This window comes from Podarcis liolepis, assembly GCF_965112155.1.
Source record: "Podarcis liolepis genome assembly, chromosome: 1".
NCBI classification, from domain to species: Eukaryota; Metazoa; Chordata; class Lepidosauria; order Squamata; family Lacertidae; genus Podarcis; species Podarcis liolepis.
Genome location: NC_139554.1, coordinates 85,151,754 through 85,167,993, shown reverse-complemented (window position 1 = coordinate 85,167,993; position 16,240 = coordinate 85,151,754). Strand labels below are relative to the sequence as shown.

At 47.5% G+C, this 16,240-nt stretch overlaps 1 protein-coding gene across 1 annotated transcript in view; it reads left to right on the top strand.

Annotated features, from left to right (window-relative positions):
* Nucleotides 1–1,094: 1,094 nt before the first annotated feature.
* Nucleotides 1,095–16,240, top strand: part of LOC310689515 (uncharacterized protein) — a 34,230-nt gene continuing 19,084 nt past the window's right edge. Inside the window, exons 1-12 of the mRNA XM_083467310.1 lie at nt 1,095–1,200; nt 2,758–2,850; nt 4,292–4,401; nt 5,456–5,515; nt 6,150–6,266; nt 7,617–7,721; nt 8,071–8,173; nt 9,335–9,405; nt 9,991–10,531; nt 13,744–13,966; nt 14,077–14,181; nt 15,747–15,812. Of these exons, the coding sequence (XP_083323436.1) occupies nt 2,786–2,850; nt 4,292–4,401; nt 5,456–5,515; nt 6,150–6,266; nt 7,617–7,721; nt 8,071–8,173; nt 9,335–9,405; nt 9,991–10,531; nt 13,744–13,966; nt 14,077–14,181; nt 15,747–15,812 (1,566 nt within the window). The 5' untranslated portion in view covers nt 1,095–1,200; nt 2,758–2,785. The remainder of the gene's footprint in view (nt 1,201–2,757; nt 2,851–4,291; nt 4,402–5,455; nt 5,516–6,149; nt 6,267–7,616; nt 7,722–8,070; nt 8,174–9,334; nt 9,406–9,990; nt 10,532–13,743; nt 13,967–14,076; nt 14,182–15,746; nt 15,813–16,240) is intronic.

Here is a 16,240-nt window from a genome sequence, read left to right as displayed (position 1 = left end):
CAGACCCTCAAAGTGTCCCTATTTTCCAGGGTCATTCCTGGATTTACAGAAGCCGTCCCGGTTTCTGATTTGATCCTGGAATGTCCTGCTTTTCCTTAGGACATCCTTATTTTCATTGGAAAAATGTTGGAGGGTGTGGAGTTATGCGACCCTGAGCCAAGAAGACAAGTACAGTGGTACCTCTGGTTACGAACTTAATTTTTTCTGGAGGTCCGTTCTTAACCTGAAACCGTTCTTAACCTGAGGTACCACTTTAGCTAATGGGGCCTCCTGCCTCCGCCATGCAATTTCTGTTCTCATCCTGAGGTAAAGTTCTTAACCCGAGGTACTACTTCCGGGTTAGTGGAGTCTGTAACCCGAAGTGTTTGTAACCTGAGGTGTTTGTAACCCAAGGTACCACTGTAGCTGTACTGTCTTAGAAGACACCTGAAGTCAGCCCTGTATAGGGAAGTTTTTTTAATGTTTAATGTTTTATCATGTTTTTATATATGCTGGAAGTCGTCCAGAGTGCCTGGGGTAACCACGTGTAAAGAAGAGGTTTCTTTCTAAATCCCCATGATGCAACTCAGACTAGCTTGGAAGCCATGTGTTCTGACACATTAATGCCCATTCATCCCAGACACATGGAGATTGATGGTAGTTCCTCAGGGGTGAGCAAAAGAATACTTGACACATGCTCAGACACACACTCTTCTTTATTATTCCTTTGCATGTTCTAGAACTGAGCCCTGTCATGTCTGGCTGCAGGTGGATCCTAGCCAACCCTACACACAATGGGAAGCCAATGACAAAACAGTGTTATTCAGGGACCCACAGAAATGCTGCATGACTTTGTGTTACAGAGATGTTATTTCACAGTTTCATACGTTCATTTTGTACAACAGATCACACACAGTGCCATATATTCCTTACCATTTCCTCTCCGTGTCTGTGATGAATCCCAGCCTCTAGTTGTCACGTGGTGATGCCCTGGCTTGGAGTCCCCCTCCCTCAATTACTAACCCCTCCCAAGTACCATACACCTGGGCCATGACCAAGAGCTTGCAGCCTCACCCCCCTGACATCACAATCTGCAGAAGATTGTCATTGGTTGCAGTATATGCTCATCAAGAGAGGGTAGATGCAAAAGGATGATGGAGAGGTCCTGCTGTCCTTTCCTATGTCCAAGGCAGCCAGAGCAGAAACAGAGGCTTTGGGCAGGTATGAAGAGCCAGAGGTATTGAGTTCATGATGCAGATAGCATGCACCTTCTCCCTCCCTCCTGAAACAATAAGATGAATCCAGAACTCCACAGCAAGAGGGTGGAAGAAGCCAAATGAGGTCTTTGTCTCCAGGGATGCAGATGGAGAAGAGTAAAGTCTAGAGAGACCCTGGAATACAGAGATCAGAATCGGGAGGTTAGACCCTTAAGCACAAAAATGTAAGATGAGCCTGCTGGATCAGGCCAATGGCTCACCTAGTCCAGCATCCTGTTCTCACAATGGCCTTCCTGCTCTTTTATATCTGCATTCTTGAACTACAAGTCCAGATGGCAACTCAGTGGTGGGTGGCTGTGGGTAATCCGTCCAGATATCCGCAAAGCAATTCCACATATCCATAAAGCATGTCCTTGGCATTGCTTAAAAATACATAAAAATATGTAGGTGGGAGAAAACTTAATGGAATTCCCTTCAGAATATGGATCAATGTATTAATATTCCTAATAATCTTTACCTGGCCTTGCAGTGGTATAACCTATTGCTATTATACCACAATGACCCCTTTTGGACATCTCATGTCCTAGTGATCTTGTGTGCATAACATGGATTAGTGCAGGGGTGCCCAAACTTTTTTCAAAGAGGGCCAGATTTGAAGCGTGAGGGCCAACCAAAGTTGTTGAGCTTCTTATAGGATTGAAGTTGCTGAGTGAATATGTGTTGCAGTGCAAATCTTGTAATATTGTCTGCAGTCTGCGCTAAATGAAGGAGATGTTGCCACTGTTTCCACTTGTAAAGATCTAGGGCAATTTACTGCAGGTATATATACTTAATGATTTACAACTTGGTTATCAACACAGGCCAAAGACCTTTTTATTTTACTTAAGTAGAATAATTTGTGCCTTTGTGATGCTTAGCCAGGACCTAAGGCCACTTATTCATTTATAATACTGTATAGTGCAGCGGGCGGTGCTGTGGGTTATACCACAGAGCCTAGGACTTGCCGATCAGAAGGTTGGCGGTTGGAATCCCCGCTCCCATTGCTCAGTCCCTGCTCCTGCCAACCTAGCAGTTCGAAAGCACCTTAAAGTGCAAGTAGATAAATAGATACCCCTCCGGCAGGAAGGTAAACGGTGTCTCCGTGCGCTGCTCTGGTTTGCCAGAAGCGGCTTAGTCATGCTAGCCACATGACCCAGAAGCTGTACACCGGCTCCCTCGGCCAATAAAGCGAGATGAGCGCCGCAACCCCAGAGTCATCCACGACTGGACCTAATGGTCAGGGGTCCCTTTACCCTTTTATAGTGTAAAACAAGGGAGTTGGTCAGCAATGTCCTCCTGAGGTGGAAGCACATGCCACCTGCAACTTATGAGAGGATGGGATAGTGGTGGCTGCACATAAAGCTAAACTGTGTTTTGAACAGACATCTTGTATTAGGTACTTTCAGCAGAAGATGTTTTGCATCTGGCATCATTTGAGTGCTTCTGAGAGCTGGAGTGGGTGAGTGTGGAAGCCTGGCTGGAGGATGATCAATGTCCTACCATGTTCTCCCCTAATTTACAGCTGGCCTCTGCGCTAAACAAGCTGCATCATGGTTGACTACTACCAAACACTGGACATCCCCCAAACGGCCTCCTCAGATGACATTAAGAAGGCGTAAGTAGCACAGTGTGCACCAACCACAAGATGTTATATGGACCTGAATTTGGCACTTCATAAAATAGCCCAGTTTGGCTCAGATCAGTTTGGAGCCTGCCCAGTTCAGCTTGGGAAAGTCTATCTTACCCTGCTTCCTTCTCCTCACCCTTATTCACTATTGGGAATTTTTTTAAATGTCTATGACTTTTTTCACCTTTGACAGAAGTGGATACATAGCAGCCCTTCTAGAGTAGATAAAACTGCCAAATTGCAGGTAAATAGTCCAGGGGCTTTTGTGCTGGGCACATCTAAACTGTGATTCACCCCTATCCCTTTAGGAATATCTGTGCAATCTGCCCTTTATTTATGTTGTTTGGCACATTCAATTTCTAGCCTACCTTTTCCCAAGGATTCCAGGTAGATTACAGTATTGCACTTCAAAGAAATCATACAATAGCTTAGCTAAATAAATTAAAATCATCCCATGCTTTTTAAAAATATCATTTATTGAAAAATAAAAAGGATGTAATTACAAGTGCACAGAGTAATATGACATACACAAACAAAAAGAAGATGAAATAGTACTCATGTAGAAAGCAAAACAAAAAAAGATCACCCCATGCTTGATTAACCCTGGCCACAGAATGCCAGACCAAAGAAAAAAAGTTCTGCAACCATTCTGGAGAGCTTAAAGGCCCAGAATTTGATTGGACAAAGGACTCTAGGACAAAGGAGTTCCGCAATTATAGGTCAGCCACCAAACTCACCTATCTACAGTACATGCCCTTGCTATTTGAATTTGGTGCATGGACAATGTATTCAAGAAGGCACTCAGTAATAATAACGGCCAAAGGGGCTTAAGAGGTCAGATTTAGCACCTTGCATTGTGCATGGAATGCAACAGGACAGGGAGCCAATGCAGATGCTACATCACAGGTGTCATTCATCTTTTGAGGCATACCCCGGCATGGAAGCAGGATCCCACACTGTCTCCTAGCTGAACCCACCAGATAGTAACTGAATGCAACCCAAACAGAGTCCATCATAGTAGCCTATCCTTGAGGTTACAAAGGCATTCCTCCAAATTGGTTGTACGCCGGCTACGTGTTGGTCCTTTCTGTAATATCTGTAATATCTGGGGAATGCAGAAATTACATAATTGCCAATATTAGGGTTTCCATATTTTAAAAAGTAAAAACCAGTACACCCCAAATTTTGTTGAGCTTTCTTGGAAATCCACACCCCCCCCCCAGGATGTCAATTCCGCCTTTGAAATCCCGAATGTATGGCAGCCCTAGCCAATATTGCTTCTTCTAATGTGAAGACACCAACAGATTATGTAGTTTGGGCATGCACCACAGCATGTACTGCTGGTATCGGGGAAGAAATGACACCTCTCCTCTTGACATTCTTTTAATGGTAATCTTACAGTTCAGTCTCTCCTTTTGGACTGCTGTAGGTACAGGAAGAATGCACTGAAATGGCACCCAGACAAAAACCCAGGGAACAAGGAATATGCGGAGAAGAAATTCAAGGAGATAGCAGAAGCATATGAAGTGCTATCAGACAGTAAGACATTGGACCATTCTCACCATTCCCCATCCCAGGGGTCTCCCATCTCTGAGCTGTTCCCTATGTGCCCTATGTGCCTTGTTGTGGTCTTTTAGAGACCTTCCCTATAATGCACACATGCCTCTTCCTGAGCTGCTGCTGGCTCCCAGTTCTCACTCCCTGCAGAAGAAGAAGAAGAGGAGGAGTTTGGATTTGATATCCCGCCTTTCACTCCCTTTAAGGAGTCTCAAAGCAGCTAACATTCTCCTGTCCCTTCCTCCCCCACAACAAACACTCTGTGAGGTGAGTGGGGCTGAGAGACTTCAAAGAAGTGTGACTGGCCCAAGGTCACCCAGCAGCTGCATGTGGAGGAGCGGGGAAGCGAACCCGGTTCCCCAGATTACAAGACTACCGCTCTTAACCACTACACCACACTGGCTCTCCAGTGTGCAGAAGTGAGAGCTCAGCCCAATCACAGTCCACCCAACATGAGTTCCCTGTACAACCCCTTCTCCAGGCACCTGGCATCCCCTTTGGTTCACTGCTAGGCTTGCCGGTTCACTGCCAGTCTGCCTTCCACCCATCTCTTGAAAAGGAAGAACGAGGGGCACTTTTAGCAAGTATATTTTCTGCTACTTTGCTGCTGTTTGGGGCCACAGTGCTTAGCGTTGGAGGGAGAGGTTGTGGTGTCTCAGGGCAGCAGCGGAGCAAGCCGATCGGGCACCTGGGGCGGTGTGCTTGCCCTGTGTCTGGGAGCGGGGCCAGCTGCTTGCAGGGGTGGCGCCATCTGGGGCAAGATGCTCTGCAGGACCTCCAAGGAGTCTGCCTGCCTCCTCCCACTCAGCTGCCCTACAGCTGAGGTGGAGGGCAGACCATTTGGGGAGAGACGTGTGGCTCGGGCACGCTGCAGAACCCGTGATGAGTGCTGCCTGGCATTTTGCCACCACCGCTCCCACCTTGCTCTGCTACTGTCTCAGGAGTCTTGTAGCTAAAGCATATGCACAGGATTGTAGCAAAAGTTGAATGGGCTTCAAGATGGGACTGGCCTCCTCTCATTCCTTATTTCTGGCAGGTTATAAGCGGGACCTTTATGACCTCTACGGACTCGAGGGGCTGATAGGACTAAGCACAGGTGAGTGGAGGTTGGTGTGTAGACATACAGGACATATTATCCATATGCACCTCTGTTCTGGGCTCAGTCCTCACCACAAGCACTTCCTGGTGCTCTCACCAACTGGTGCTCCTCCCTGATACCCTGAAAGCATAGAGTTTGTTTAGCACTGGAGGGCAGGAGCCTACCCTGTGCAGGCTGTCCCAGGCTTGCACTTGGAAATTTTCTTCCCTACTAGAAATCTCACAGGGAGAAAAAATCCCGATGAAAATCTGGGTGGCTCAAAACACATTGTTGCTTCACTGTGTCCTTTACCCCTGCCCCCTATCTCTCTATCTTTGTGTGTTTTCATTTTGGGAGCTGTCCTCTTGCTTGACCACTGTTTGCAAAGGGGTGCATGCATGGAGACCCCTCTTGCATCAAGTGGGAATAATGAACCCTGGGAACTGAATTGTTGTCTTTTGTGGTTTGGGCTGCTTCCTGCTCTGTGTTTCTTCCTTTCTGGCTCTGCATCTTGCTTTGGGCCAAGAGATCATGCCTAGATTCAGCTGTCCTCAGCATATCATCCCCTTTCCCTTCTTCTTTCACCCCCTGAAAGACATCCACAGTGTGCTGAGAAGTGATGGTGACAGATATCTGGTTTGTTTTCTTGAAGGTGCTGGGTTTTATCCAAGCGCCACTGAGACTCCGGACTTCATGTTCGCCTTCCGTGATGCAGATGAGGTCTTCAGAGAATTTTTCGAAGGACAAGATCCCTTCAGTGAACTCTGTGGTATGTGCTGGCACGAGGGGAACAAGGGGTAGGCAACATAAAGCTGCCTTATAATGGTGTCTCTGGCTCACAGCTGTCTCCTCTGGTGGGCAGCAGCTCAGGCCTCAGGCAGAGGGGTCTTCATCAGCCTTTGCACCTGAGACTTCTCTTCATTTAACCTGGAGATGCCAGAGACTAAACGCAATGTGTTCTGCCAAGAGAGATTTATTTTAAAACAGCAGTGCTACACCCCCAATTCCCCAGGCTGCATCCCTTACTGACCCTCCCTTGCACCACCCTCCTTAAGTACTTTCTTCTGGTGGGAAAGTGTCTTTGAACCTTGGTAGTAGCTTTGGCTTGCCGTGACAGAGAGATGTGGAAAGGAGGAGATGCAGAAGCGGCTGAGTTTTGCATGGCTGGGCTGCCGCTTACTATACCAAGGTGAGAGCCGCATTTGTGTCCCTGCCCACTTTGCACCTGGCCCCACCCACCGCTAGAAGTCTGCCTGGGAGGGAATGTGGTCCTTGGGCTGCAAAAGTTTCACCACCCTGCTTAAAAATGTCTATAACTTGCTTCTTCTGCTAAAAAATAAAGGCACTAACACCCTGTTCTCAAGACGCAGTACCTTTCTCAGAGACAAAGGAGCTAGATGTTATTATAGCTTGCAGGATCAAGGTTACAAGACAACGGCCTCACTCACATTTTTCTTATTTGCATTCTTTTTCAACAGTGGAAACAACTAAAATGTTTCCTCCCCTCGCCAACGGTTCATCCCTGTGCATGTTTGCTCAGATAGCGGTCGCACTGTCTTCAGAGGGTCTTGTGCCCAGATAAGTGTGTGTTGGATTGCTGTGTCACCAGGCTGCTGAAACGGAGCCATTTGGAGAGGAACAGGAGTGGACTTTTGAGAGAGAGAGAAGAGAGAGAGAGAGAGAGAGAGAGAGAGAGAGAGAGAGAGAGAGAGGATTGTTTGAGCTCTGTCCTCCCAGCCTGAGCCTGAGCTCAGAGCAGTGTTCTGTGCACCCTAATGAATCAGCCACCACAGCAGTGGATTATATTCATGACCATGATCCACAGGGCTTTTCTACTTTGTGCTTTGACAGAGACAAGGACAGGGGGAAGGTTCCAGGTCTAGCTTGGCTGCAATCTTTCTGCTCTGTCCTCGCTCTTACTGAAGGGGTGCATGTCACATAAGACATCCTCTCTGTGTCTTGGGGTATGGTATAATCATGGATTTGTATTGCATTATATCACCTGATCTGCTTAGGCTCATTGCACCAAACAATGGAACTGAACATGTCCCTGTATTATTTGGGTTATAATGTGTAACTGGAAAGTCTTCCACTTATCAGCCTCCTCCTCCCTTTCCAGAGGAGTTGTCCCCATATACAGATCTTCAAGGAGGAATACCCCAGTGGGTCTTGCCAGGCTGTACCACCTACTCCTATTGCTCCTACAGCTCTCCATTCCAGACAGGTAAGGCAAGGACGCATCACCTTGCAGCCTTGAGCAGCTCAGTGGGCAATCTGCTGCACATGCTCATTGCAGGGCTTGCCTCTGTGCTTCTCCAATACACTTTGCCTCTTCCATATCTGCTTCTCTACCTCATTCTGGCTCTGTCATCTCACAAGGACCCAATTCACCCCTGCTTTTAAATGTCTGAGGAACAATTCTCCTGTTAAGTGTTAGTGCCTCCTTTGTCCAGTCCCTTCATTCCCACTGACATTTGCAGTATGGGAAGGCCTCTGCCATTTGGCTGGTATTGAGGCCTGCGCTAGCTGCCTCCCTCCCCCTCAGCAGTGATGTTGTCACTTTCCCCTCCTAGATTTCTTCACTACGTTTGGGCCTGGTGCTGAATTAGGAATAGGCTTCTGCTCTGTCTCCACATCTACTAAGTACATCAATGGCAAACGGATAACCACCAGGAGGTGAGGTGACAAGGAGGGGCCAGGCGCACGCGAGTTAGCCTGCCCCCTAATCAGATGTAATGGCAAACTATCATTTTCTGCAAAAGCAGAAACAACTCACTAAAGCAAATTGTGCAAAAGGAGAATGGAGAGTGAAGGGGGAAGAGGGAGTTTGTGACTTCGGGACTTTGCCAAACCATCATTTGGCATTTTGTTTGAACTTAGAATATATGTTCCTTTTTTATTACCTGTCCTCCATTAACCCAAATTAATGTGCTGTGCAAATAATACAATAGAAGAGACCTTTAAAAGCACTTCATGTGGGATGAAATGCTCTTACAAATGGGAAATTCTTCCTTATGTTTAACCTAAAACTGCTTCCCTTCAATTATTTTTGCCATGTCCACCTACCTGATCACCGTCTGAGATTTTTAAAATACTATTTAAAACAACCAGTATATTGTCCTTCCTTAATCTGTAGGCGGATCCTTTGCTCAGATTGTTTAACCTTTTATCTTCTTACAGTTCATTTATGAACTGGTATGGGTTTAAAAACCTTTAGTGTCTAAGCCTCAACACAGTACTGCAAATACAGAATTATCCTTGCTGTAACATTTCAGATTTGCCCTTGCTTAATTTCATTTTGTTCCTCTTGACCAGTTCTCATTATTATTGAGACAATTTTGAATGCGTAGCTTGTCCTTTGGATTCCTTGCAAGTCCACTCCATCCCCTGTACATCTGACTCTTCTCACTCTTGCATAATAATACTGGTAACTAATAACTCCTAACCCTGTGGAGTAGATCTTGACAATCGTTTCCTGCTTACTATCTGTGGTTTCCCAATCAATCAGTTTATTTGTTTAGATATATAACTAGCCCCCATGCTGTGCTTGTGTTAGTTAAAAACTGTTAAGGCAGAAAAAAATGAAGTGAAACATTCTCAGTGTTGACGATAAAAATAGCCACTGTATTAACTTTGTCCTAAGTCTTACAGTGCTTCTGAGCAATGCTCAGGTTTGGATTGTGCTGAGCTTCTAGCAAGAGGGAATTTAGGGAAGAAGTCACCGAGAATGCCTCTGTTGGAGTGTGGGTGTGGGGTGGGATGTGGCGACAGCGCATGCTTGACCAGAATGCAATGTGGCAAGTGCTGCAATGCAATGTGGCAAGGCCTCTTTTGCAGGATCCTTGAGAATGGGCAGGAGAGAATGGAGATTGACGCGGACGGGGAGCTCAAAGTGGCAGACGTGCGTGGTAAGAAATCAAACTCAGAGGGCACTAGAGTTGGGCACACATCTAGAAGGGAAGATGGGGGTCTTGGCCTGCATCTCAGTCAGTGGTGACTGGTGTTTACTATGATTGCCAGAGCCAATGGATGACACTGAGCCTAAGTTGAGGAGGAGCAGGAGCAGCTCTATGGCTCACTCTAGGCTGGACAGTCCCTGGAGTAATAAGGGCATCCATTGTACTTCATCTCCCATTAGCGGCTGTGCAAGGATTAAGACTATTTGGGTCCAGGCTTGAACTGGTCCATGTTTCTCCCACATTAAAATAAGCAGAGAAATCCATTGAGGTCAGGATATTCTTTTCACATTGGCAGTGGGTCCTCCTTGATGGAGGGCTGTTGAAGGGGCACTGGGAAGGCTTCCCATTCTATGTTGCTATCTCAGGTGCTAAAGAACCCTGCCCCTGCTCCCATTGTCTCTCATTCCTATCCAAATGACACTGCTGCATGCTGGGGCAGAGCGCAAAGCCCCTTTGAGCCTCAGGGGTGCTGGGCCCACAGAGTGATGCTGAAGGGGCTGCTTCCCCACCCCTTGCTTTGTTCACCTCCTCCAGACCTCACCAACGACAACTTGAAGGCCACGGTGGAGCTCATCCAGCCGGAGCAACACGAGATCCTGCGCTCGTCTGCTACGGACATCCCGACTCCGCCACGCCCGCAGAGCGCAGGGTTCTCTTTCACCCACCCTGAAGACGAAGACAAGGAGCTGCATCGGGCCACCCTGGCCTACAGCCTGTCTGAGATGGAGACCGTGGGGCAGCAGCACCTGGCGGGCGCCTCCCGAGACAGCTCCAGGAAGAGGCGAGGTAGCGCGAGGCGGGCACACAAAAGGACGCCAGGGCCCAGCGAGGAAGTGGCGGGTGCTCCCTTTCCCATTAGAGCCAGGAGCCCGGGCGCAGGAGACAACACAAAGGAGGACAAGCCAGCAGAAGGCCCAAAGGGCAGAGGCTGCACTGAAGAGCCAGAGAGGCAGCAGCTTGCCTTGCCGGCAGCCCCTGAAGAGAATGACTCGGTCCTCAGTGACATGCGGTATGTCTTCCCCGACATTATCCCTTCCCACAGGGAGAGGGAATCCATCATGTGCACTGTCCTCTGAGCCTCACCGACATGCAAGAGAAGAACGCTCCCGTGTCCAATAAAGGTCACAGCCTGGCTGTTGGTCTCCACAGTGGCATTATTCCCCTGAGAGGGGGGCATGCAGGGTACCCCAGCCCAGGCTCTGCCTGAACTGCCAAGCTCAGAGGTGTGCACTTAGTTTATTTAAAACCGTTTACGTATCACATTTTTTTAAAAAAAATCTCTTACGAAAGCAGTGTATCATGAAAACATTAATGATTTTACTACGTGCACTTCATTTGCATAATTCAGACATGGGGAATTAGATCTAGCTGGTAGAATGGATCCTTATTTCCCCCACAGACCAGCTTTGAGCCCTGGGCTCCTTGGGAATGAAGGGTGGGGTACAAATTCAATAAATAATTGAGTCAGTCATTATGATGTCAAGTGACCACTTTGAGGCATCCTACCAGTGCCAAATAATTATTCTGATGTCAGAACTTGGTTTTTCTGGGAGCAGCCTAATTGAAAGTGTGTTGGTGAGGAGAACCAGTCAAACCAGAAAAGAGTGGAGGAGCTTCAAACAGCTGTGGTTGCCTGATAAATGGATCATCTCTAGGATTTGTCCTCTTCCCCTGCCACCATATTACTGGCTTGCAAAATTACGAAGAACTAGAAGGGACCCAAATCCTGTCTTGTTGAAGAAAGGGCAGCCTTCTACCCTACAGCTCACTTACTATTCAGTGTTCTTAGTGAGGAAGGGAGATGTTCAAGCCTAGCTGAAAGCTGCACCCTCTAGTCCAGATGCATGGGAGCAGGTTACAAAGATTCAGTAGCAAGGCAGGTGCTTTGCACATGTAGAGATGCCAATCACCTTTCCATCACTGCCTGCAGACACTGAGAAAGGCTGTCCCAGCAGATACATACAAGATGGATGGTGCATCATGTCAGCAAAAGATCAACCTGTTGAATGAGTTGTGGTTAACACCTGCTCTGCATCATACCCTTGAGTGAAGATAATGGCACCTGGAAAAGGTGTATGCTAGTAGGGTGAGGAACCTGGAGGCAGTTCTTAGAAGCAGGACACCCACACAGATTAATATCCCACTGCATAGGTCCTGTGATGGGGCACTGCTTTTATAAATATATAAACTGTTAGGATCTCACCACAAAGTTAGGAACATAGCACCAAGAGCAGACTCTGGTCCCTCCCATAGCACCGTAAGACACCCTGTCATCCTCCCCCGCCCCCATTTCATTTGTTTTTAAAATAAGCAAGTTTCTACCCTTTGCAAAAACATATGCAGACTTGCCAGGTAAAGACACTGTTACAGTCTCTCTACATTGACCACTATTCTCTCTCACACACAAAAAGACAACAACCTATTTGCGTATGCTAATTTTTAAAATATAAACCAATTTAGCATTGCTAAGCATTAAGCATAAGCAATTAAAGAAAACACAGGTCAGGATGATTTAAGCGTCTACCCTGACACTGTCCTATTGATTTGATGCATAGCCTTACCAATTTTTCTGGATTACTGTAAGAACATGGAATTCCCCATGCATCCAGTAATTCCTTATAACTTTGGGTGTTCACCAGGAAAGCACTCCTTTCTGTGGCTTCCATCCACTAGGGGTGAGTAACACACACTGGGGAATTGGCATCAAGGCCTTCTGCCAGGATGGTTTCTTCTTTGTGTGTTAACTAGCTGGCAAATGCCTGCCTGTGGTAACTATTACTCATGTGATTTGTGTATCTAGCACCACCAGTTACAAACAGCACACAGGACTAGCTGAGAAGCATATGGAATTGAGGGATAGTGCTATAAAAGGTCTCTTACTCATCATTCATAAGAGGTTTTCCATTCTCTCTCTTTCATCCCCCATTGCAAAACAAAGTGTTTCCTTATTCGCTTGCCCCCCTTTTTCTGATCTGTCACATCTCTAGCTCTTTTGCTGCCAAATTCCACCCTTTCATTCTGGGGCCATGCACCCAGGCCCAAGCCAATTATCAGATTCTTATTGTTGTTTTTGAAGACTAGGTAACCCTGTGACATCACCAAGACCCACCTCTTGAGTCTCAGGCCTTAGGATCCTGGTGGAGACCTGGCTGACAAGCTTCTATAATAGCAGCAATATTCCCCTAATGCTGAGTCACTGCAGCTGGCTTCTACCATCCACCCTGCCTGTTCTAAATTGCTACATCATATCTCAGTTGTGCTACCGCTACCACCCACCAGTTTATAACAACAATTATGTTCTGGTATTTTCTCAGCTGACCTGCTGCCTCCATGTTGTGCTCATGTTGACAGAGCTTGCAGCCAACTACCCACCTCACCTCCCTCACACACCATTTCACACAAGTCCTTACTTTCTAAAACAAGAAATTTATAGTGTAAGACACAGCTGGAGATTATCATTCCCCCCCCCCCCATGGAACATCTATATTAGGGAAATTACCTCTACTAGGGTCTTTATGAGGCTGCCTTGTGGGACATCTTTGGGAGAAGGAAAGGCTAAGGAGTAAACCTTACACAAATCCGGAGTAGAGTCCCTAAGGCTGTTGGATGGTGTCTTGTACACCTCTTCCTGGCAACTCCTGCAGCCAAGCTGGTGCCAAACATACCGGTATTACTTTCCTCTCCTTTGGAAAAGGAAAACTTTGTGTTTGCAGGTGTCTGTAAACAGGCAAGACCCCCCCCCCATTTCCTTTGTTGTGTGAGGTAACTTGTGGTACATCATTTATAATTTTACAATTCTATAATTTCACAATTGCACCCAGTTCATTTACTCATGATTTGTTTTTAATCTTTTGACTTGATCATTGAAAGCTCCTTGTGTTGCATTTATATTATTTTGCTGTTAAACCTGTTTTTCTTTTCATGGGTATTTTTATTGTTTAGAAAAAATTAAATACTTAAGTCTGCTACCCTTTATGCAGAGAGGGATGGTAATGTGGCACTAGTACAGAAGGGTTTTAATAATAATAATAATAATAATAATAATAATAATAATAATAATAATAATAATAATAATATAGTTGTTGTTGTTATTGTTATTTTATTAACCGAACACTAGTGGGAATGAAATCCATGTAGCACTGAGCATCAGGTTCAGAGAGAAAAGCTGCAACCTGAGACCCAGGGTTGCCTGACAGTGTAACCCTAGACGTGTCTACTCTGAAGTCAGCCCCAGCGAGTTCGACGAGCCTTACTCCCAGGTAAGAGCGCGTCCTGCACCCGTTGCAGCCTGAGATGCTGCGAGATGTTTCCACGCACAAAAGGGGGGCGGCTTCCCCGGCTGCGCAAGGGGTTCCGCCGGCGTACCAGAGTCGTAGCGCACATCCGCGTGGGGCCGGGAGGGGGCTTCACGCGCCGCCCGTGGCAAGCGCGCTCCAGAGAATTCCACCGGAGCCCCGAGCAGCTGTTGGCCGCGGCCTCCTCGCCTTACCTCACCGGTTCAGAGTGCAGGGTTCGACGTCACAATGGAGGCGCGCGTTCCATTGGCCGGCGCCGGCGCCAGTCCCCGGGGCCGAGCTGGGGCTTGCAGGCCGGGGCCCTCCTCCGCTCTTCCCTTGACAGCCGCAGCAGGAGGCGAGAGCGGCGAAAAACTCGCGTCCCAAGCGAGCGGGGCTGCGGAGCTGCGGAGCATGGTGCAGTCCGCACGGAGCCTCCTCCAGCGCTGAGGTACGATTGCTTGCTGGCTTTGCCTGCTGCCTGCTTGTTTCTTGGAGCATCGGGTGCCATTGCAATAAAACAAAAGCAAGGCAGATGACGGCCAGGGGAGAGCGGCCGCATGAAGAGATCTGGAGATGCAGATCTCTTGTAGGATCCCCGGGATAGGAATGTGGAGCAGCTGGCAGATCCCCTGAGAGAGGCTATCTGCCGACCCACCGACGAGGCTCTAGCAGCTCTGACAAGCAGAAGTGTTTCGAAGTTGCGCTTGCTGTCAATACGATTTAAAAACCGCTTTACCCCTATAGAGGGGTGGGAGGGTATTGTTTTTCCTATTTCGTGTCTTTGCACTGTAAACCGCACTTCTGATCGTCGGGCGAAGGGCGGTATATAAAGTCAACGAATAATAAATAAAAACAACAATTACGATCCTTTGCTATCGCCTTGTCGTCCCCGCATCTAGCAGGACTGAAGGGTCAAAGGGTGGCATCCACCCCTAGTCTCCCTGCTTTCAAGTCACGCTCTTGTGTCGGGTGGGCGTTGCGTGTGTGTATACGTACGTTACGCGGAGAGAGCAGCTGAGTTTCGTTCCGCAGTAACTAACGCGCTGTCCAAAAATAGGGTTTAAGATGCGAGAGGCTGTGGGTAGTTTTAGGCATGCCTGTTTCTTCCCCACCCAAAATGCCATCAGAAAAAGAGGCGTTTGCAACCCGCCGGTGCTGCCCTGCACGGAATGCGTGTTGGTTGTTTTTTCCTGCCGGCACGAAAATGGGTGCTATGGGGAAAGGCGCTGTTAGAACAGTCGAGAAGCTGAAACGCGATCGGTCCCTCGCACCGGCCGGATGTTGTGCTTGTTGTTGATCCGGTGGCGCACCGCAAAACAAAGGGAGAGGCGAGGGCCCAGAGCCAGCCCCGAGAGGGACAAATAAGCATTTTCGCCGAGAAACGGCAACAAAAGCACTCACGCTTTCTAGGAGAACTCGGGAGAAGGCCTGCCCCTGATTGCAGGCTGCTGCAAACAAAATTGCAGGATTCTACCAACGGATGGAGATAAATGGGAAGGGGCGGTGGGAGCTCCTTAGAGGAAGGGCTGTTTTAAAAGATCAGCTTGATGGGATGAGCAAGGGCGAACTGACTACGCAGGGAGTTGGTGACGATTTTATTCAGATTTAATTTGATTCAAACACAAATGTGCACTAGGCGAGGCGGGAAAGAGAATATTATGTTCGAGCAACTTTTGAAGAAGTGAGCTGGTGCCATAAAAAAGTCAAATGAAATGAAAGGTGTAGGAAGGTGCCACCCCCCCCCCAGGGAACTTGATGAGGTTCTGAAGAGTGTCTCAAGTCAAATACTTTGACTTGGAAACCCATCTCCCTGATCTCGGAGTCCTTAATATTACTTAGTATTGGTTTGCATATTTTAGGGTGGTGTTGGAAAGTCATTCTTGACAGAGGGTGACCTCAAATGGAATGTCTCTGCATAACTTGGGGGGGGGGGCAGAAGGGAAATACTTTTAATGTGGAAATGGGGTTAGTGTAACAATGTTAAGGTGGGGTCTTTCTGCTTCTTTCCCAGAGGAGGAGAAAAGAAAACCACCCTATTGCAAAAGGCTTCTCTGCCTCTTCTACTCCAGCAAAGTAGAGGTAAGGAAGGTACCCCTGTCAGAGAGTTTAGGCAGAACCCAGCTCAGAGGAGGATAGCAAGTGAAGGGGCACCCTGTCATCTCCACACCAGCTTCCAAATTTGTTTAAATTTTGGAGGACACGTTGACAGAAGAGTGGATGATCCACAAAGGAAATGGCAACAGGGAGTGGTGTATCATGAATCTGATAAATTGAAAACCCAAGACTGAAGAGCTCAAAGGAGTCAGCACTGATGAGTATCAGCATTAAAAAACAAACAACCCCACAGAGTCAACATCTTTGCATTGTAACTGCAAAGAGCATGGGGTTGTGATTTCATTTCTTATCATTCATATAGCAACTAGCCTGCAGGAGTTCTCCTTGTGAGTTAAATGCCCGAGCATCCATTTGTATGATCCAAACAGGTAAGCAACGATCTGCAGGTCAGC